The sequence below is a fragment of the Ranitomeya variabilis genome, chromosome 1 (assembly GCF_051348905.1).
Source record: "Ranitomeya variabilis isolate aRanVar5 chromosome 1, aRanVar5.hap1, whole genome shotgun sequence".
Lineage (NCBI taxonomy): Eukaryota > Metazoa > Chordata > Amphibia > Anura > Dendrobatidae > Ranitomeya > Ranitomeya variabilis.
The window spans coordinates 646,859,341-646,882,123 of NC_135232.1; the positions used below are offsets into that span (position 1 = coordinate 646,859,341).

The following is a 22,783-nucleotide window of genomic DNA, read 5'->3' on the forward strand; positions in this document are numbered from 1 at the left end:
CAAAGTACTGCAGTGCGCAGGTGCTGGGCCTCTCTGACCTTTCCTGGCACCTGCACACTGCAGTACTTTGCTCTGCTCTCAACAGGGCAAAGTACGCCTGCGCCGCAGCGTGAAGACAAGAAGAGGACGTCATCGTAAGAAGATGGGAGGCCCCGGACCGGACCGCCCCCCCAGGTGAGTATAATCTAACCTCTTTTTCTCATCTTTAAGGTTACATCGGGGGCTTATCTACAGCATTCCAGAATGCTGTAGATAAGCCCCTGATGCTGGTGGGCTTAGCTCACCTTCGATTTTGGGGGTGACAGATTCCCTTTAATTTCTTCTTGCTCTGTTAGCACACACGTGCAGTGTTCACTACTGAACATTGAAGGGCATGCAATGAAAGATTACATCCTAACACCAGTGCCAGAGTCAGGGTGTACTTTGTGGGCAGAGTTTTTATGGCCCACGAAGGATAGTATAAATAACCAACTGGCCCTTGGCAGAAGGAAAGGAGGAAAAAAAAAAAAAAGATAGATTCCCCACCCTTGCTTCAAAGGATATTAGATGGAAGTCATGGAATCACATAAGCCAAGGTCATCTCCCAGTTATTTATTGGGGGAGGGCGATATTTGGTGGTCTTTCGGATGACCATAACATGTTCTGTGAAACCATATTTAAAGCTACAGAAAAAGTGGCCAAATTCTGGATGCCCCCCAACCCCATGAGCAAATACACTCAGGAAATCTTATTCTATCCCTTAAAAGGAATTGTCCCATCTTCTGAAGCAGGAGCAACCACATCTGTAATTTATCATTGCTATATATGTGGGAGCTTTGCCTCTGCAGCGTCAGAAGAGCACTGAAGCAGGCTGGGATTGGGAGTAAGCATTGCGCCCGAGCCACTTCATTTGGAAAAAGCTTGTAAACACTTCTCATGTTCGGCAGCTAGATCGCGGGAGTGGTATGTAACCTAGGCAACGAGAAGTAAATCTGAAAATTAAAAACGACTCAGTTCTTGAAGTGGTTGTCCGGTCTTAAAGGGAGGGTGCCGTGATTTTAGTTTTTGTATTAATTATTGATTATATAATCAATTATTTTTAATACAAAAGTAAATGTACTACTTTCATACTTTTTTATTTATTCACTTTTACATTCACCACTGGAGGCCGCCATTTTCATTAGCGTGGGTGTAAGTGTCTGGGCACGACACTTGCACACCTGACTTACGGCAGCCATGTACATAGGAGCCAACGGTCGGGCTCCGACCCCATCTCCTCCTGCCTCTCAGCTGTGACTTGGCCATGCCCACTGAGCTGCTACATCACAGCTGTGAGAGGAGATCGCGGCCATTTTGTTTATTTTCCTCTGTCATCGCACACACAGCTCAGTGCATGAGATGGCAGAAGCTGCCAGGGAGAAGCTGCTGCCGAGGTAAGTATCTGCAGCGAGGAGCTGTGATTGCAGCCTGTGCTTAGTATTACATTACAGGCTGCAATCACTGCCGACCTGTTCAGAGCACAGCAGGGAGATCGTCACACTGCTCTGCCCTGAACATGACTCAGCACTTCCTGGGAGAGGACGGGAGGTAAGTACAGAGTTTTTATTTTCTTATGCATCTACCACTGCTGCCTGCCCCTATATACCACCTACCACTTCTACCAGCCCCTATATACCACTGCTACCTGCCTCTATATACCACCTACCACTGCTACCAGCCCTTATATACCACCTACCACTGCTACCAGCCCCTATATACCACCTACCACTGCTGCCTGCCCCTATATACCACCTACCACTGCTACGTGCCCTATATACCACCTACCACTGCTGCCTGCCCCTATATACCACCTACCCTATATACCACTGCTGCCTGCCCCTATATACCACTGCTGCCTGCCCCTATATACCACCTACCACTGCTGCCTGCCCCTATATACCACCTACCACTGCTACGTGCCCTATATACCACCTACCACTGCTGCCTGCCCCTATATACCCACCTACCCTATATACCACTGCTGCCTGCCCCTATATACCACTGCTGCCTGCCCCTATATACCACCTACCACTGCTACCTGCCCCTATATACCACCTACCACTGCTACGTGCCCCTATATACCACCTACCACTGCTGCCTGCCCCTATATACCACCTACCCTATATACCACTGCTGCCTGCCCCTATATACCACCTACCACTGCTACCTGCCCCTATATACCACCTACCACTGCTACGTGCCCCTATATACCACCTACCACTGCTACCTGCCCCTATATACCACCTACCCTATTTACCACTGCTGCCTGCCCCTATTTACCACTGCTGCCTGCACCTATATACCACTGCTGCCTGCCCCTATATACCATCGCTGCCTGCCCCTATATACCATCGCTGCCTGCCCCTACATACCACCTACCACTGCTACCTGCCTCTATATACCACTGCTGCCTGCCCCTATATACCACCTACCACTGCTACCTGCCTCTATATACCACTGCTGCCTGCCTCTATATACCACCTACCACTGCTGGCTGCCTCTGTATACCACTGCTGGCTGCCTCTGTATACCACTGCTGGCTGCCTCTGTATACCACTGCTGCCTGCCTCTGTATACCACTGCTGCCTGCCTCTGTATACCACTGCTGCCTGCCTCTGTATACCACTGCTGCCTGCCTCTGTATACCACTGCTGCCTGCCTCTGTATACCACTGCTGCCTGCCTCTGTATACCACTGCTGCCTGCCTCTGTATACCACTGCTGCCTGCCTCTGTATACCCCTGCTGCCTGCCTCTATATACTACTGCTACCTGCCTCTATATACCACCTACCACTGCTACCTCTGTCCTGTGTAGCTAATCTAGTCCTGTGTAGCTAATCCTGTCCTGTGTACTGTGTCCTCAGCAGTCAGTATCACACAGGACAGGATTAGATACACGGCTCAGCAGTCAGTATCTAATCCTCTCCTATGCACTCCTCTCCCCCCTGCGTGTCTTTCCCCATTGTGGTTTATTATTTTTGTTGTGGGAGATGAGGGAGTCGAGGATTATGCATTCGGTATGGTTTAAAAAAGATTAATAAAGGACTTTATTCTGGCCGAGTCTTTATTTACAATACAACTATAGGATTAGTAATGGATGGGTGCCTTATAGACGCCTCTCCATTACTAAGCTGTGGGCTTGATGTCACCGGACAATATGAAGGTGACATTAACCCCACAAATATGAACCCCACTTGCTACCGCTACAGGGCAAGTGGAAATTGCCAGGCAAAGCGCCAGAAAAGGTGCATGTAAAAGGTGGCTGAGAGCTGATGTTTTTAGCCTGGGGGGACAATATCCATGGCCCCTTCCTAGGCTATTAATGTCAGCCCGCAGCTGTCTGCATAGTATTTGATGGTTATTAATTATAGGGGGCCCCACATCTTTTTTTTTTTGGGGGGTGTCCCCCATTTTAATAGCCAGTAAAGGCTAAGTATACAGTTGGGAGCGTGTGAGCACACCCTCCCCCCCCATAGATCAGTACACTGCTCTCCTGAAATACTCTGTGCTCCTGTCACCCTGCTCCTTCCACCATACGTCTCTGTGACCTCCCTAGAGCAGCACAATACCATAGGGATCACGTATAATGCCGCTATATATATTTATCACATAGTACTCCATAAAGACCACACATTATGCCGAGATGTTATAATAAATATAAATATATATATATATAATATCACACATTATGCCGCCAAGTATTGTGTGATCTATGTGACGGTATTATGTTTGATCAGTGTTGTGGAATGATGTAAAAACTATATGACGGTGGTATGTGAGAACTATATTGTGGTATTATGTGTGATCTATGTGGCAGTACTAGGTGAGACTTATATGGCGGTATTGTGTGAGAACTGTATGACAGTATTGTGTGATCTATTTGATAGTATTGTGTGTGATCTATATGGCGGTATTATCTTCAGAAAGCGGACCCATTCTATGGTGGTTCTGGCTGAGCACCTGCACGCGGGTCTGGGGTAATAGAGGGGGCAGCATGACCTCCAGTTAGGTGCAGTCAGGGCTGGTGAGGCAGCTGAAGAGAGGGGTCTCATTTTTATCGTTACTATATGGCTACATTTCCTTCCCAGCGTCACCCCAGACTGCACCTGTCGTCTCACTTTCACACATCGCCAGGACAGGATGGAGAAGACAGGATCTGAGGAGGGGAATGGGGTCTTTGCATGCAATGTCTGGATCAGAACAGGCCATCAATCCGCAGAAATGTTTCCTGGATTTCTGTGGAGCAGACGGTCCATCCATGTGTATAAAAGACAGCGCTCAATGTACAATCCCTGGCTGCTCCGCGCACTGAACATGGTGCCCCCCATAGACCAACACACTGCTCTCCTGAAATACTCTGTGCTGCTGTCACCCTGCTCCCTCCACCACATATCTCCCAGAATCCTTGCTGCCTGCCATCCTCGGTGACTGTCTACTTGTCAGTATAAGGCTGCTGTCACACTAGCAGTATTTGGTCAGTATTTTACCTCAGTATTTGTAAGCCAAAACCAGGAGTGGGTGATGAATGCAGAAGTGGTGCTTATGTTTCTATTATACTGTTCCTCTAATTGTTCCACTCCTGGTTTTGGCTTACAAATACTGATGTAAAATACTGACCAAATACTGATAGTGTGACGGCAGCCTTACTCTGCAGTCACTGACAAAATGGCTGCTCACTGTGTTCCTGAATCCTCTCATCCCTTAGCAAACACATGGAAGGAGAGGAGTGACATCACACACGTCAGCAGACTCCGCCCATAATTACTGCAGTGCAGTAATGTGAGCTAGTTGTACACTAGGTTTTTCTGAATTTTCAGCAGCTGCTCCCCCTAGTGTTTAAAAGTGGAAATTCCAAAACTTTTCAAATTATTTTTCATATTTTACTAAATTATAAACAAATGATAATATTTTTTAAGAAAATTTAAACATTAATTCTTTACATTTTTACAATTGCTGTAAAAAAAATTTTTTGGTGGCACCTTCCCTTTAAGCTACAAGTCTGCAGTTACTCTATGTGACTGCAGACTAGTGAATATTAACATAATGTGAACAATGCACAATGTGAGGATTATCCGATGCTGGGAGCAGGTGGTCATGTGACTACAAGTAAGTAATTTGCATACTTCCGGCCACATTCTGACTAGACGTGTCTGTCCTCGCTTAATACACTTGAATTGAGCGTGGTTATGCCTATCTAGTCGATACGCGTCTGCATGTCTGCAAAAAGTATGATGCACTGAAAACCACAAAAAGGAATTTTAACCCATCCCCTGGACTGCAGACACTTATCCATTAATTGTTCACTGTCACAGACCGACCGTCTCTCGACATTATGGGACATGTGGACAGATGAAGATTTTCTATACTTCTATTTGTTCCTTTCTCTGGGAACTCCCCACTGCAATCTGAGAAGTATAGGTGTTATGGGAAGTTTGCCAACTCGTTGTGTGTGCGGAATGTAATGCAGGCCAAGCAGCGAGAACGGCCGGGCGCGTGTGTACTGCACGTCACTGCCTCCAGTACAAGTAAGAAAGAGACTGAAAATTACTCTTATGCTTTCACAAGACAAAAGTTGTGCAAAACCACACATTCATTTCTAAGAATGACCGCTGCTAACTACATCGTTCTGTTATGACTGACTCATTTCCTTCCCAGGCAAAGAAGAACAGTGTGTCACATACTCCAGGAGTAAATCATAACTCCCCACCTAAAAAAACTCTGATTTCACCATTTGAATCACATGATTATCACAATGTAGCCTGCAAAAACACACTGCAAGGAGGAGAGGCATAGAAATGACGGCTTTAGGCCACTAGTAAGTGTAGGGCCAGAAACTCCACCCGCCACCACGGCCCAATCAGCAAGTAACACAGACTACCCTCTCGCGCTGGTGGCGCAGTTGCAGCGGTGTCGGCACTCATGTCAAATTGCTAGGTCACGCAAGCCCTGCAGCCAATCACTAGTCTTGCTTTCAAACTAATCAAGCGTTAAGTAGTGAGCGGCTAGCCACTGCTCTGACTTCCTGTTGATTTTTTATGTGTCTGAAGGTGGCGAGTGTGGGAGTAACTGGCTGCAGGGCTCATGTGATGCTAGCTCAAGGAGAGAGTGCAGACAGTGCTGGAGAGGCGATGGAACTGAGAACTACTTGGATAACCCCATTTAAGGCAAGGAAATACAGTGGCTTGCAAAAGTATTCACCTCTTTGGCAATTGCCAATTCACAACCTGGAATGTCATTTTTTTAGCGTTTGCATCAGTTCCTGTAAAACTGTGAACATTTGGTATTCTTTTTATTGTGAAGCAAACAAATAGGACAAAATGACTGATAACTTCAGTGCATAACTATTCACCCCCCGTAAAGTCAGGACTTTTTAAAGCCTCCTTTAGCAGCAATTACAGCTGCAAGCCGCTTTGGATAAGTCCCCATGAGCTTTCCACATCTTGCCGCTGGGATTTTTGCCCACTTATCAAGGAAAAAATGCTCCAGCTCCCTCAAGTTAGATGGTTTCCTCCGGTAAAGAGCAATCTTCAAGTCTGACCCCAGATTCTCAATTGGATTGAGGTCTGGGCTGTGACTAGGCCACTCCAAAACGTTTACACGTTTCACCTTAGACCACTTGAGTGTTGCTTCAGCAGTATGCTTTGGGTTCTTTTGTTCGAAGGTGAACTTCTGTCCCAGTCTCAAATCACTGACAGACGGAAGCAGGTTTTGCTCTAGAATATCCCTGTATGTAGCACCATCAGTCATCCCCTCGGGACAATTTTTGCTGTACTAGAAAAAACCAACACAGCATGATGCTGACACCACGTTTCACTGCGAGTATGGTGTTCTTGAGGTGATGAGCTGTATTGGTTTGGCGCCAGATGACCGCGTTTACCTTGGTGGCCAAAAAGTTTATATTTGGTCTCGCCTGACCACAGTACCTTTCCTCCATACATTTGGGGAGTATCCCACATGTTTTGGCAAACTCAAAATAAGCCTTACACTTTTTGTGTGCAAGTGAAGGCTATTTTCTTCTCATTCTTCCATAAAGGCCACCTCTATGGAATGTATGGCTTTCTATGGTCATATGGACAGATACTCCAGTCTCTGCTTGGGAACTCTGTAGCTCCTTCAGGGTTACCTTTGGTCTCTGTGCTTCCTCTCTGATTAATGTCATCCTTGGCGGAGCTGACAGCTTTGGTGGGCAGCCCTCTCTTGGCAGGTTTGTTGTGGAGGGATTGCCTGTTTATTAGGCAATCCCTGCATTGTTGTGGCTATCGAGATAGCTGCGAGTCATGCAGCCACGGGGACTCAAACATACTTTTCGAGCATGCTGAAGACACAGATAACACCTTATCCGAGCACGTTCATCATTATTCCTAGTCATTGTGCCTTGGGAGTATGGCAGGAAACCCACACGAAAAAAAGGAGAACAAACTCCTTGCAGAGGTCTGTCTCTGTTATACAAGATGTGCATCTTTCTTTAGATCAGATTTCCCCTTTTTTTCAGAAAATCAAAGTAATACAGTATCCAAATTTGCATCACAGGGAAGCATGATAGAATAGAATTTTTCTACTGCATGGAACTTCGAGAATAATCTATTCCTTCCAAGAAACAAGACGCAGCTCACAAGCAGAGACTGGTTTCTGAAAGGCTTCCTGGCGACTACATGTAACAATGGCTTGTTATGAATGGAGCCCAGACACAATGGCTGCAGCTGTTCAGACTGCAAGGAAATCTACCACTATTATCACCTGAGTTGTGTTCCAGAAAAGAAAAGGAGGAAAAACATGCCACTTGGCTTGTTTCATAGATGCCCTAAGGAAGCTGCAAGACCACAAATACCAGACAACACAACCCCCATCATTCCATGCTATGTCACAGAAGGTGGCAGTGAATCATATATACTTGTATGTGTTACACAAATAGGCTGCAAACTTGCCTTCCAGATACAAATGAGAAAACTAAAAAGCCCAGAACTGAATAAGTTACATTTTTTCACATTCTTCACCACTTCCCTACATAGGACACAGTGTGAAGGAATATTCGCTTGGTGGGGCAGATCCAGACGCAGGAGGGTGGGTTCTATTTCCACACACCCCTTAAGGGATGATGCTGGCAGTTTCCTACAGAGGCCTCAAGGGTGAAGACAGAGGTGGTTGGCAGACCAGATTGTATATGCCACCATACAGCACCCTATGGGAAAGACTTCCTATGCATGTTCACACAATGCGTTTTTTTCAGGGGGGCAAAATGTCTGGTTTTTCAAGCAGACAATTAAGAAAACTTTTTTTGTTTCCTGAGCTCACAGGTTTTCCCCAGATTTTTCAGCATTTTTTTGGTATCTTGTACTTTTTTTTTTTTTTTTTTTTTAAACTCCATTCATCACTTCAACGACACTCTTAAGGTACCTTCACACTAAGCGACGCTGCAGCGTCGCTGTTTGGTCGCTGGAGAGCTGTCATACAGACAGCTCTCCAGCGGTCAACGATGCCGAAGTCCCCAGGTAACCAGGGTAAACATCGGGTTGCTAAGCGCAGGGCCGCGCTTAGTAACCCGATGTTTACCCCGGTTACCAGTGTTAAATGTAAAAAAAAAAAAAACACTACATACTTACATTCGCGTCCCCCGGCGTCCGCTTCCCTGCACTGTGTGAGCGCCGGCCCTAACAGCAGAGCGGTGACGTCACCGCTGTGCTTTGCTTTCCGGCCGGCACTGACACATTCAGTGCAGGAAGCTGAGCAGCAGCGCGGACGCCGGGGGACGTGACAGACATCAGAGGGTGAGTATGCAGTGGGTTTTTTTAACTTTTACAATGGTAACCAGGGTAAATATCGGGTTACTAAACGCGGCCCTGCGCTTAGTAACCCGATATTTACCCTGGTTACCATTGTAAAACATCGCTGGCATCGTTGCTTTTGCTGTCAAACACGACGATACACGGCGATCTGACGACCAAATAAAGTTCTGAACTTTCAGCAACGACCAGCGATATCACAGCAGGATAGAGATCGCTGCTGCGTGTCAAACACAACGATATCGCTATCCAGGACGCTGCAACGTCACGGATCGCTAGCGATATCGTTGTAAAGTCGCTTAGTGTGAAGGTACCTTTAGAAGCACCCTTGACCAAGTAGCGCCCCTCACCCTCAGAACCTCCAAGCACAGAGTTAATCAGCCCTGGCTCACATCGCAAACAAGATTTCTCCAGCGATGCTCTAGGTGTACTGAACGCTTATGGAGGAAAACACGCACACCAGAAGACTTCATACACTTCAAATTTATGTTAAGGACCTATAACTCTGCCCTTCACGTCGCCAAACAGACCTACTTCACCACCCTGATCTCACTAGCCAACAACCCCAAGAAACTTTTTGACACCTTTCACTCCCTCCTCAGGCCAAAAGCACAAGCCCCTATCACAGACATTTGTGCTGATGACCTGGCCTCCCACTTTATAGAGAAAATAGACAATATCCGTCAGGAAATCCGCTCCCAATCACAAAGTTCAGTGACTCCCATCCCTCCCTGCATTTCCCCTGGCTCACTCTCCACATTCGATCCCATCACAGAAGAAGTCTCCAGGCTCCTCTCCTATCCTCGTCCGACTACATGCACTACCGACCCCATTCCTTCACATCTCCTCCAGTCTCTCTCTCCAGTCGTCACAACTCACCTAACTACAATCTTTAATCTCTCCCTCTCCTCTGGCATTTTCCCCTCCTCCTTCAAACACTATCATTACGCCATCACTAAAGAAACCCGCTCTCGACCCATCCTGCCCAAATAACTACAGACCAGTCTCCAGTCTCCCCTTCATCTCTAAACTCTTGGAGCACCTGGTCTACTCCCGCCTTAGGGTACTTTCACACTAGCATTTTTTGTCCTCCGTCGCAACGCGTCGTTTTGGAGAAAAAAAACGCATCCTGCAAAAGTGCTTGCAGGATGCGTTTTTTCGCCATAGACTTACATTAGCGACGCAGTGCCACACGTCGCAACCATCGTGCTACGGTTGCGTCGTGTCACGTCGGTCCATCGCCAGCAAAAAACGTTGCTTGTAACGTTTTTTGCTGCGTCGATACCGTCTTTTCCGACCGCACATGCGCGGCCGGAACTCCGCCCCCCCGCACCTCACAATGGGGCAGCGGATGCGTTGTAATAATGCATCCGCTGCCCCCGTTGTGCAAAATAATCATACTGTGTCGGCACGTCGGGCCGACGCATGGCGACGGCCCCGTGCCGACGCCAGTGTTAAAGTAGCCTTACCCGTTACCTCTCCACTCACTCCCTCCTAGACCCTTCACAGGCTGGTTTCCGCCCCCTACATTCAACTGAAACTGCACTCATCAAAGTGACCAATGACCTTCTGACAGCAAAACGTAACGGTGACCACTCTCTGCTCATTCTTCTCGACCTTTCTGCAGCTTTCGACACTGTTGACCACCCTCTCCTACTCTCTAGGCTCCAGACACTAGGCATTAAGGACACTGCTCTCTCCTGGTTCTCTTCCTACCTTTCTGACCGCTCCTGCAGTGTTCTGTTCTCTGGCTCCACTTCCTCTCCTCTTCCTCTCACTGTCGGGGTACCTCAGGACTCAGTCCTTGGCCCCCTTCTCTTCTCCCTCTGCACAGCCCCAATTAGACAGATCAGCAGCAGATTTGGCTTTCAGTATCATCTTTATGCTGATGACACACAGCTATACACGTCATCCCCTGACCATACCCCCGCTGTACTACAGAACGCCAGTGACTGTCTGCAGTCTCCAACATCATGTCCGCTCTCTATCTGAAACTCAACCTCTCCAAAACTGAACTTCTTCTGCTCCCGCCATCTAATAACCTCTCTAAAACTAACATTTCCCTCTCCGTGGGTGGCACCATACCACCACCCCGGCAGCAGGTGCGCTGTCTGGGTGTTATGTTTGACTCCGATCTCTCCTTCACCTCCCATATACAATCTCTTGCCCGCTTGTGCCGCTTACACCTAAAGAACATCTCTAGAATATGCCCTTTTCTCACCATGGAAACAACAAAAAAACTCGCCCTGATCCACTCCCGCCTGGACTACTGTAACGCTCTATTAATTGGCCTCCCCCTCACGCGACTTTCCCCTCTCCAGTCCATCCTTAATGCAGCAGCCAGGGTCGTCCATCTGGCTAATTGTTACTCAGACGCGTCCGCTCTTCGCCAGTCGTTACACTGGCTGCCCATTCATTACAGGATACAATTCAAAGTACTTGTTCTCACCCACAAAGCTCTCCACAGTGCGGCACCCCCTTACATCTCCTCCCTCATTTCTGTCTATCGGCCTAACCAACCTCTGCGCTCTGCAAATGACTTCCGACTAACCTCTGCACTAATCCGTACCTCCCACCCCCGACTCCAAGACTTCTCCCGTGCTGCGCCAATCCTCTGGAATCCTCTACCCCAAGATATTAGGACCATCCACAACTTGCATAGTTTTAGGCACTCCCTCAAAACACATTTGTTCAGAGCGGCCTACCACGTTCACTAATCAAACTCATTTAATGTGTGTGTGTGTGTGTGTGTGTGTGTGTGTGTGTGTGTGTGTGTGTGTGTGTGTGTGTGTGTGTGTGTCCCATTCACTATCTCCATCTATCCCCCACCCCTGAAGATGGCTGGACCATCATTGTAAATACATCATTGTAAATACACACCTGTACTTTGTATCTCCCCCACCTCATTGTAGATTGTAAGCTCTCACGAGCAGGGTCGTCTTATTTCGCTTTAATTATTGTATTGTTAACGTTGTTACTTATGACTGTTGTGTTTGAAACTGTTAAACTGTAAAGCGCTGCGGAATATGTTGACGCTATATAAATAAAGATTATTATTATTGTTATTATTACCTCCAAGGCAAACAGTAGTTGGAGTTTAGGACCAGGAGCTTCCATGAAATCCCTTAGGTGAGTGATACCATCTTATTTTTCTTATCCTCCTCTTTCATGGGTTACCCTATTTTGTGCACCATTTCCCTCCACAGCTTTTTTTGCAAAATGGAAAGCTTCTCATATCTGCTGTACCGTTCAATGCAAACGATGATTTCTAGACGGAAAAGATTGCATTCTGAAAAGTCGGTTACCTGTGTATGCGGAGAGCCTTCAAACTGCAAGTTTGGACTAGACTCTTTTAGATGCTGCTTAGGAAAAGTTTGCTTTTTTTTTTAATCAATCATATTCCATCAAAGATTTAGTATGTGACTGCCTATTTTCTTTAAAAAAAAAAAAATATATGTCTGGCACAAGCAGGTGACGGGTACACTATACCCGAACACAACACACCACACAATTGCCAACTCTTTTACAGATTAAAGCATTTAAACAGCTTAAAATTCCTCTGGTCATGAATGACCCCAGCTTGTAATTCTCACCTTTATGTCTTTACACACGCAAAAAAAAAAATGTATGCAATGCAAAAGCACGCAAAAAAGGCAGCTAAGCAAGGCACTGCTTACACAGGAGCAATGGCCACATTTACACTGGCCAAAAAGATCATGATGGATCCACAGAGAATATATTTTTGTTATCCTCCCTCTTTCTCCACTATACCCTAGTGGTTCCTTCAGAATTGACAACCTGATCTGTGCGCCTAACTGCACCGCGGTATCATTTCTCCACTTTGATGGTAACTATCCAACATTGATTGGTGCTTCAAGGGGTTTTATCATAATGGACAATGTTCAGCTAAACACATGATAGGTAATAAGGAAAATGAATAAGAGCCTCAACTAGTCCCTCCTGGATTGATTGGTGTCCAATGGCCGGGTGCCTCATCACAAGTTGCCTACAGCGACATCTGGCACATGTGCAGATCTCAGAGTGAATGAGTATCACTAGGGTATCTCATCACTTCATGATTCACATCCTGAGCACCCACTGATCCTGACAGCACCAGCTTTGCAGGATCACTGGGCTGTGCAGGGAACTTTAGTTGGCCTCGTTCACTTACTTGTTACACCATAGAGAACGTGATATTTTATTGACAGAGGGTGCAGGAATACTGAACTAGATGGAATTTTCAATATCTAAGGAGCCCAGCCCATTGATTAGTGGCTCAATTAGGTCAGATCCTCTAAAGATGGAATTCATTACCATCAGAGAGGACTAGCAGTGTATAAAGAAATAAAAGCCCTAGCAGCAGAATCTATATTGTAACTATAGCTGGAAATGTATACAGAATATATTTATAGCAAGTAATAAGTACAGATCATGAGGCACATCACACCAACTCACAAAATCTGGGTTATGTTACTAAACATACCAGAGAGGCGACATGCTCAAGAAAGAGCATTCCTGGAGTTATCCGGCCTTCAGATATCTAGTCAGTATGATTATATAGAGCTTATCTACTTTTATTTGTAAAGGGGCCTCGGTCCAACGATCTCCGCAGCAGTCCAGGGTTCAGAAGATCCCCTTCTGGTCCTGTGCTCAACAATGGGGACTTTACATTATCAGTGCTTTGAGTGGAAGAGACTTGCAAGATGGCTCGTTTCAATATCTAAGCCAGCCCCCTCATCTCATAGCAGATGGACAGACAGAAAGGGGCTGGTTGAGTCACAAATGATCTGTCAACAGGTAGCCCATACAGACTTGCACCAAAAAGCACTCTTGCTTCAAGCCCAAGATAGAAGTGGAGCAGCCAAACTAAGACTGCCGCCGAAAACTTATGAATCGGTGATACTTGAAAGAATAGTAAGCTCTAACAATCAGATTAGAAAAATAGCTAGATTTATTTATTAAGCTGACAAAAGGTTAGGAGCCTCAACATAACGTTGAGAAGAACACAACCTACTGCACACGGTTACAACACTTACAAGCTGACATATGCTCCTTTTGTATAAATACCCAGATTTGGATCCAGCTTTCTCACACAAATGAATGACCTTTTCTTCCAATATTCACAATGGCTTCTAATAGGGTCATAACATATCTCAAAAGGTGCAATATAAATTACAGGCCTATGTTGCCATCTGATGGGTTCAGGACAAAGCCAGAAAACATTCCTTTATCACCCGTGTCCTGAACTATCCCATGATGATCTTTGCAATTTGCTCTTTGGCTTGGCTCTCCAATTAGCAGTATGCTGCAGGCAATGTTCGCAAACAATAACTGTATGTGACAGCGATAGCACATAGGTCAAGCAGAGGTGAGATTGTTCTCAGGAACATGAGCAAGTTATGGGACATGGCTGGCCAATGTGTATGGTGCTGCCTTACTATAGCTGTCTTCTCCCCTAACCTCCAGATAAACATGCACACATCACTGCAAGACCATTTTGGCAGCAGCTAATCATATCTCCCCACAGATAAGACAGGCATGTTAAAATTCAACATACCGCAATCTCATCCGCCTACCCAAACATCTACCACGGTAAAAGCCCCAAATCTGTGAACCTACCTAATGTATGGGAGTTTAGCAGGTTATTTGCCAACTAATCCATCAGAAGCATGATGAAGAGGCAGAGACCCCGATTATAGCGATGTGTCACTTACTGGGTGCTGTAGTTGTGATAGAACCCGTTTTCACTGCTGCAGATCTAGCAGAGCTCTGAATGATGAGCTGTGTATTACCCATCCTCAGGACAGATAAATCGGTTCTGACCACTGGTTATGACAAGAACGATGACCCCTCAGTGGTAACATGCATCACAACATTAGCTGTCAATCGGAGCGCTGGTCGAATATTTATAACCATTCTCTCTGGATGTTTATGGGAGAGCCCCGCTTTTAGTTACTATATTACACTTCAACCCATTGGAATTGCGAGGCAGCAAAACACAGATGACTGCTGGGGAAAAAAACTAAACAGTCGCCATCACGGTCTTGCTACACGACAACCAGCAAACCGCCTCAAACAACTCAAAAAAATTCTTCGGACAGTTAAAAAGGATATTCGCTTCTAGGCAAGTAATAGAAAATCGCTAGGATATGCCTTTGCTAGGGTTACAATCTCTAATCCTAAGAATAAAGGGGCCACAAGTGCTACTTCAGCAATGCATACCCTCGGCAGTCCGTCCTACAGCGTGATTGCCAGCCCTCAGCTGCATTGCTCCTCCATTCAAGCGACAAGGGCCAGCTGTAACCTAGTCAGGTGGCCAGGGAGACACCGACTGGAACAAAGTGCTGCACCCTGTCAATTTCAGGATCAGTGGGTGTTCTAGAAGCAAGAACACCAATGACCATTTAGAGATGGCATAGCCTAGTGCCATACGACATCATCTGCTAAGATGAGAACAACCCCTTACAACTGGAGTTCGGCCCTACAAAAAGTTTCTAAGTAGCCCCAAGTGAAAAAGTCCACATTCTCCTTTAATTCTAACCACTCTAGAACCATCAGTCCATGATCACTTGCTCGCCTTCATTTGTACTGGCTGCGGCAATCATGTGCCTACTTACACCGCTGTAGTCAGTACTGTACGACTGTGAACATAGGGGACCATGAAGTGTTGGGGGTTAGAAAGAGAAAACGAGCCTAAAACATGTCAAATGCAATTAATAGCACACGCTCTAAGCCAATCAGATTCCAGTTGCCCCTTTTCCAGTAACCGGATTTCTTCATTCTAGAACACTGCAAACCAAAATGAACAGATCCGCTCCGCTTCTTGTCCTTTACCACACATACGTAATGATGGCCAATCACGTGACATCATTGTGGAGGAACGGTCTGTTAAGGTACAGCAAAAAGAGGCTAACAGGTACGAGAAGTTTCCAGGGCGCTGGTATGGCCGCCACAGACTACTAACATGGCCGCTGGACCAGGGTGTTGCAGATCTTTTTGCTCACTTCTAACTGCTGCTGTTTGGCAGACTGCCATCTTAGGTGTACAGACAGCCTATACTCAATTCTCAAGTCTTTTTTTTTTTTTTTTTTTTTTTAAACACACACACACAATGGCATCTTAATGACCTGCTACAAGCAAACCAGTATGTAACATAACTCCTCCAGTACGGCGTCTTCCTGATCTTATAAATGTCATGACTTCGCATTAGCTTAGAGCTACCTGCTCACGTCGTCTCAGTGGCCATACTGACAGCACATCCTAGATGTAGATGGGCACAGCAGAATGACCATGTACTTAATAATTTTGCTTGTGCAACCAAGCAGATGCAGGCTGTGTGGGCATGCTGAGAGTTGCAGTTGCACAACACCTGGAGAGAAGATCAATGATGTGGAGAGCTGAGGCTGAAGTCACTGCCCTGCAGCTCACAGCCATATTCACACTAACAGGTAGCACACGTCACTATGTGATGAGTTAGGAGGAAAACTGCTGCTCAGACCGGACCACTAACCAGGTGTGCTGACCTGACAAATTATCCTGGCTGGATAGATCCTCACAGCCATGATCCAACATCTAGTAAGAGGTGACTAGTACAACACTACACAAGAGTGCAGAACGGACATTACACCAGCTCTGCATGTAGCACAAACTACGGTAATAAGCTTCCCGCTTGTTCATTTACTGGATAAAGAACAAAGTAGTATAACTTCATCTTCTTGTAGATGTTAACACCCTGCATTAGACCTAGCTTGAACAGGCTAGTCTTCAAAGGGGTCATCCTGTGAAAAAGATGAAAATCTGCCGATTGTTGGGGGTCCGATCGATGGGACCCAAAGATCAGCAGAATGGGGATTTTCTTTTTTATCTCATTTACAAAATGGAGCAGCAAGTTGGACGCCTGACCACTGCTCCATTCATCCTCTATGTGGCTGCCAGAAAAAGCTGAGCACGGCCCCATATAGAGTGAATGGGGCTGCTCCAGGCTGAAGGGCAGAACGGCTTACAACACCAGAGAAACCATTTCATCTGTGGCTGCCTGCAGTATCATATTTCTTTGCTGCTGTAGATGTTACCACAGATTTATTTATATATTAGTGTTCCATACATCCCGTCATGCATTATAGGACTATGCTGTATTGTTCGTGTTCTACATTTACTTTATGCCTTTGCTGTGTACCACAGTGTTAAAAATTCACCTTCCCGTATCATATCTATGGTATCAAAAATCACAGGACCGAGGATTAAGAATTTATCATTCCTATTTGCTGTCTAATAGGATAGAAATATTTTTTTTCCCTGTAAATAACATGGTATATATTTACCCTCCTGTATCCCATCCCCACACTGTATGTCACAGTCCTACATTTACCACCAAGTGTTGTATTCCATGCCTGTTACACCAACTGTGCACATTACATAAGGTCTAGATTTCCCTTCCTGGGTTACAGTCATATATATCTCTTCTCCCATATTACACTACATGCCCTTGTTATAGCTATACAGTATGTTACAGAATGTCCTATTTACTCCCCTGTATTTTATCCCTCCTATTCAGATACAGTATCATTGTCATTTACCTTCTGGCATCATAATATGCCTGGGCTATTCATATATTACATAATGTTCTATATTTACACTTGTGCATTACATATACTATATTGCCCTCTTGTACTATAATATATATTGTATATATATGTATATTACACAGACACGAAAAGTGATCCAGTAAGGGAAGAAGCTTGTAGTCTGGAAGGTAAAACTTAACGTTTAAATCAGTATTTTTTAATATAAACTTAATCCATAGACATGGTGACCATGAGTAAGACGTGGAGTCAAAATGTGTAGGTCTTATTAACCCTAAGATGCACTCATTGTCAAGGTCTATGGATTAAGTTTATATTAAAAAAAAATGCTGAATAACTTAAGTTTTACCTTCAAGACTAGAAGCCTCATCCCTCGCTGGATCACTTTCCTCTTCAAGTGTTCATGCTGCAGCTGCTCTGGCTTAGATCCGAGCGGGGTGGTGGAAGCCTAAGGCTACTTTCACACTTGCGTCTTATGGCATACGTCGCAATGCGCCGTTTTGGAGAAAAAAACGCATCCTGCAAAGTTGCCCGCAGGATGCGTTTTTCCTCCATAGACTTACATTAGCGACAGACTGCCACACGTCGCATCCGTCGTGCGACGGATGAGTCGTGTTTTGGAGGACCGTCGGCACAAAAAAAGTTCCATGTAACTTTTTTTTGTGCGTTGCGTCCGCCATTTTCGACCACGCATGCGCAGCCGAAACTCCTCCCCCTCCTCCCCAGACTGCATAATGGGCAGCGGATGCGTTGTAAAACTGCATCCGCTGCCTACGTCTTGCAGTTATTTCACAGCGTCCGCCGGTACGTCGGCCCGACGGAAGTGTTAAAGAAGCCTAAAACACTCATTACGTCGATCGAGGTGAGCAGACTTTGTCTCATATATTACAGTGGTATACATATTACTCTCCTGTATATTTCTATGTCATACCCATGTTGTACCATACAGTTATACATTGTGCCCTCATGCATTATACCCATATAGGGGTAGAACATCGTACCCTCCTGTTATACCCATGTTGTATCTTACACATCTCCCGTTCCTTATACACTGCTCAAAAAAATAAAGGGAACACTAAAATCCCACATCCTAGATATCACTGAATGAAATATTCCAGTTTTGAATCTTTATTCATTACATAGTGGAATGTCTTGAGAACAACAAAAACCTAAAAATTATCAACGTAAATTACAACTAATATCCCACAGAGGTCTGGAGTTGGAATGATGCTCAAAATCAAAGTGGAAAATGAAGTTACAGGCTGATCCAACTTCAGTGGAAATGCCTCAAGACAAGGAAATGATGCTCAGTATTGTGTGTGGCCTCCAAGTGCCTGTATGACCTCCCTACAACACCTGGGCATGCTCCTGATGAGGCGGCGGATGGTCTCCTGAGGAATCTCCTCCCAGACCTGGACTAAAGCATCCGCCAACTCCTGGACAGTCTGTGGTGCAATGTGACATTGGTGGATGGTGTGAGACATGGTGTCCCAGACGTGTTCAATCGGATTCAGGTCTGGGTAACGGGCAGGCCAGTCCATAGCTTCAATGCCTTCATCTTGCAGGAACTGCTGACACACTCCAGCCACATGAAGTCTGGCATTGTCCTGCATTAGGAGGAACCCAGGGCCAACCGCACCAGCATATAGTCTCACAAGGGGTCTGAGGATCTCATCTCGGTACCTAATGGAAGTCAGGCTACCTCTGTCGACCACATGGAGGGCTGTGCGGCCCTGCAAAGTAATGCCACCCCACACCATTACTGACCCACTGCCAAACCGGTCATGCTGAAGGATGTTGCAGGCAGCAGTTCGCTCTTCACAGAGTTTCCAGACTCTGTCACATCTGTCACATCTGTCACAAGTGCTCAGTGTGAACCTGCTTTCATCTGTGAAGAGCACAGGGCGCCAGTGGCGAATTTGCCAATCCTGGTGTTCTGTGGCAAATGCCAAGCATCCTGCACGGTGTTGGGCTGCGAGCACACGCCCATCTGTGGACGTCGGACACTCAGACCATTCTCGTGGAGTCGGTTTCTAACCATTTGTGCAGACACATGCACAGTTGTGGCCTGGTGGAGGTCATTTTGCAGGGCTGTGGCGGTGCTCCTCCTGTTCCTCCTTGCACAAAGGCTGAGATAGCGGTCCTACTGCTGGGTTGTTGCCCTTCTACGGCCCCCTCCACGTCTCCTGGTGTAGTGGCCTGTCTCCTGATAGCGCCTCCAGACACAGCAAACCTTCTTGCCACAACTCGCATTGATGTGCCATCCTGGATGAGCTGCACTACCTGAGCCACTTGTGTGGGTTGTACAGTCCGTCTCATGCTACCACGAGTGTGAAAGCACAACCAACATTCAAAAGTGACCAAAACATCAGCCAGAAAGCATTGGTACTGAGATCTGGTCTGTGGTCCTCACCTGGAGAACCACTCCTTTATTGAGTGTGTCTTGATAATTGCCAATAATTTCCATTTGTTGTCTATTCCATTTGCACAACAGCATGTGAAATTGATTGTCAAAACAGTGTTGCTTCCTAAGTGGACAGTTTGATTTCACAGAAGGTTGATTACTTGGAGTTATATTCTGTTGTTTAAGTGTTCCCTTTATTTTTTGGGGCAGTGTATATACTGAACTCCTGTATTATATCCCTATGCTATACATTAGTGTTGCACATCTTGAAATCCTGTATACCAGTTATATCTGTTATAACCATGCTTTATCTTACAAATCTAGTCTTCCTGTAATATGTATATTGCCCTCTGTATTATACCCTTATGTTAAACATTAGTGTTGTACATCTTGCCCTCATGTAATATATTCATATTTACAGTCCTGTAGTATACAGTACATTACGGTGTTATACAGCTCACCCTCCTGTATTATACGGAGGAGTGGGAAGTCGGTAAGCCAAACCTCCAAATCCTCAATTTCCGACTCTGATCCCACATCACTGCCTCACTGCTGAGCATGTATATAAAGTGCAGCACAGATTCATTTTATCTAAAAGCTGAGATCCTTAGATCATGAACAGATCAGACATTTAAAGGACATTTCGTAACTTTCCCAAATTCTTATGAAAACATTTACAGCACATCCTGCATTCTACTACTGTACCCAATGTATTATATATTTTAGGAGTCGGTGCATTTTATATCAACTCCACAGTCCTGGCTATACTCCTATGTTATACATCTTGTCCTTCTGAATTATATATATCACACTGCTCACTTGGCAGCACAGGATGATAGCAGTGTCCACCACCACCCACACCAACAAACAGTGCCCATCCCAGCAGTGACCTCCACCCCACCCCCCCATCAGTGTCCTCCACCACAACTTAGCAGTGCTCACCGCCGCCACCAGTTCCTAGCAGTGCCTGTCCCCCAGTGCCCCCCACCACCACCCAACAGTGCCCACTCCTCCACCTGTGCCCTCCATAACCCCCCAGCAGCGTCCTCCACCGCCACAACTCAGCAGTTCTCGTCGCCACCACCACTCCATAGCAGTGACCAGCCCCAGCAGTGTCCACCACCCCCCCTCCCAGCGATGCCCTCCACCATCACCCAACAGTGCCCACTCCCACACCTGTGTACTCCATAACCCACCAGCAGCGCCCTCCACCGCCACAACTCAGCAGTTCTCACCGCCACCACTACTCCCTAGCAGTGCCCACCCCCAGCAGTGTCCACCACCCTCCTTCCCAGCGATGCCCCCCACCACCACCCAGTGCCCACTCCCTCACCTGCGCCCTTCATAACTCACCAGCAGCGCCCTCCACCGCCACAACTCAGCAGTTCTCACCGCCACCACCACTCCCTAGCAGTGCCCACCCCCAGCAGTGTCCACCCCCCCCTTCCCAGCGATGCCCCCCACCACCACCCAGTGCCCACTCCCTCACCTGTGCCCTCCATAACCCACCAGCAGCGCCCTCCACCGCCACAACTCAGCAGTTCTCACCGCCACCACTACTCCCTAGCAGTGCCCACCCCCAGCAGTGTCCACCACCCTCCTTCCCAGCGATGCCCCCCACCACCACCCAGTGCCCACTCCCTCACCTGCGCCCTTCATAACTCACCAGCAGCGCCCTCCACCGCCACAACTCAGCAGTTCTCACCGCCACCACCACTCCCTAGCAGTGCCCACCCCCAGCAGTGTCCACCCCCCCCTTCCCAGCGATGCCCCCCACCACCACCCAGTGCCCACTCCCTCACCTGTGCCCTCCATAACCCACCAGCAGCGCCCTCCACCGCCACAACTCAGCAGTTCTCACCGCCACCACTACTCCCTAGCAGTGCCCACCCCCAGCAGTGTCCACCACCCCCCTTCCCAGCAGTGCCCTCCACCATCACCCCCCAGTGCCCGGATCAGGGCTGACAGCTCCGGTATGAGGCCTGTACACACAAGATGGAGGGGGCAGGACACACTCACCATGTACAGGGTGAAGGGGAAGCAGAGCAGGAAGAGCCATATGTAGAGGTGCAGGGTGTTGACAAAGGTGCTCTGGTGAGGGTCGTAGTACCAGCCCCCGGTGATGGAAGCCCACACTCCCTGCCGGAGGATTTGCAGCGTCTGAGACCCCATGTTCCTCCGTCACCCCGTCCTCAGGGCCGCCGCCTTCACCTTCCCGTCCGTAAAAGGAGAGGGACACAACGATGGGAGACGGGCCCGGGTGGCCTCACGGCGGCCATTTTATCTCCTCTCACCCCCGGAGGAAGCTCGGGTCCTCCAGCGACGAGCGGCCTTAGCCTTCAGCGCTCGTTCTCCCTTCTGAACAACCATAGAGTGGGGTGTAGAACGTCTCCTACGGCCAGCGGCGAATCTGAGCTCGCCACCTAGCGTCTGCTCCTAACAGTGCGCACGGCACATCTGGATCATCCGCTCACTGCAGTGTTCACCTGAGCTCCCGTTCTGCGTCTCTGCTGTCCCCACACCTCACAGTCTGCAGCATCACAAACGCACCAAACACGCATGGTGGGAACGTGGACCATTTACTCTACCATATAATTCTCTGAAAAAAATCCAACTGCAGTGAAATTGTGAAAAAATGCAATTCTGTCGTAGTTTTTCCAGGATTAAAATCACCTGGAAACGCGATTCTCCAGCTCAGTGCGATTCATGTGATACAGATAACACCGAACTACAGCTGCCATCCGGACAATGCCAACAAAGGAGCTATGGTAGCCCGATGGGTCAGTCCTCAAAACCCTCAACAAAGTGCAATAATTCCCCCCAAAATACTGTTTCCACCCTTTTTTCAACAGCGGAAAATCAAGTGCAAAAGATCCTCCTGTTATCATCAGTAATGGGGGCTGGTTCTCAGTTTCATCCCCCAGTCCGATGTTGAACACCTGCAAAATAAGAAAATAGCTCCGGTCGGCCAGACTTTAGGGAATTAAAGGGAACCCGTC

At 47.0% G+C, this 22,783-nt stretch overlaps 1 protein-coding gene across 8 annotated transcripts in view; it reads right to left on the reverse strand.

Moving 5' to 3' along the window:
- Positions 1 to 22,171, reverse strand: part of PCNX1 (pecanex 1) — a 118,443-nt gene extending 96,272 nt beyond the window's left edge. For all 8 annotated transcript variants that reach the window (XM_077262177.1, XM_077262195.1, XM_077262186.1 and 5 more), the window contains exon 1: positions 21,804 to 22,171. In XM_077262177.1, coding sequence (XP_077118292.1) covers positions 21,804 to 21,956 — 153 coding nt within the window. In that variant the 5' untranslated portion in view covers positions 21,957 to 22,171. The remainder of the gene's footprint in view (positions 1 to 21,803) is intronic.
- Between the last annotated feature and the right edge of the window lie 612 nt (positions 22,172 to 22,783).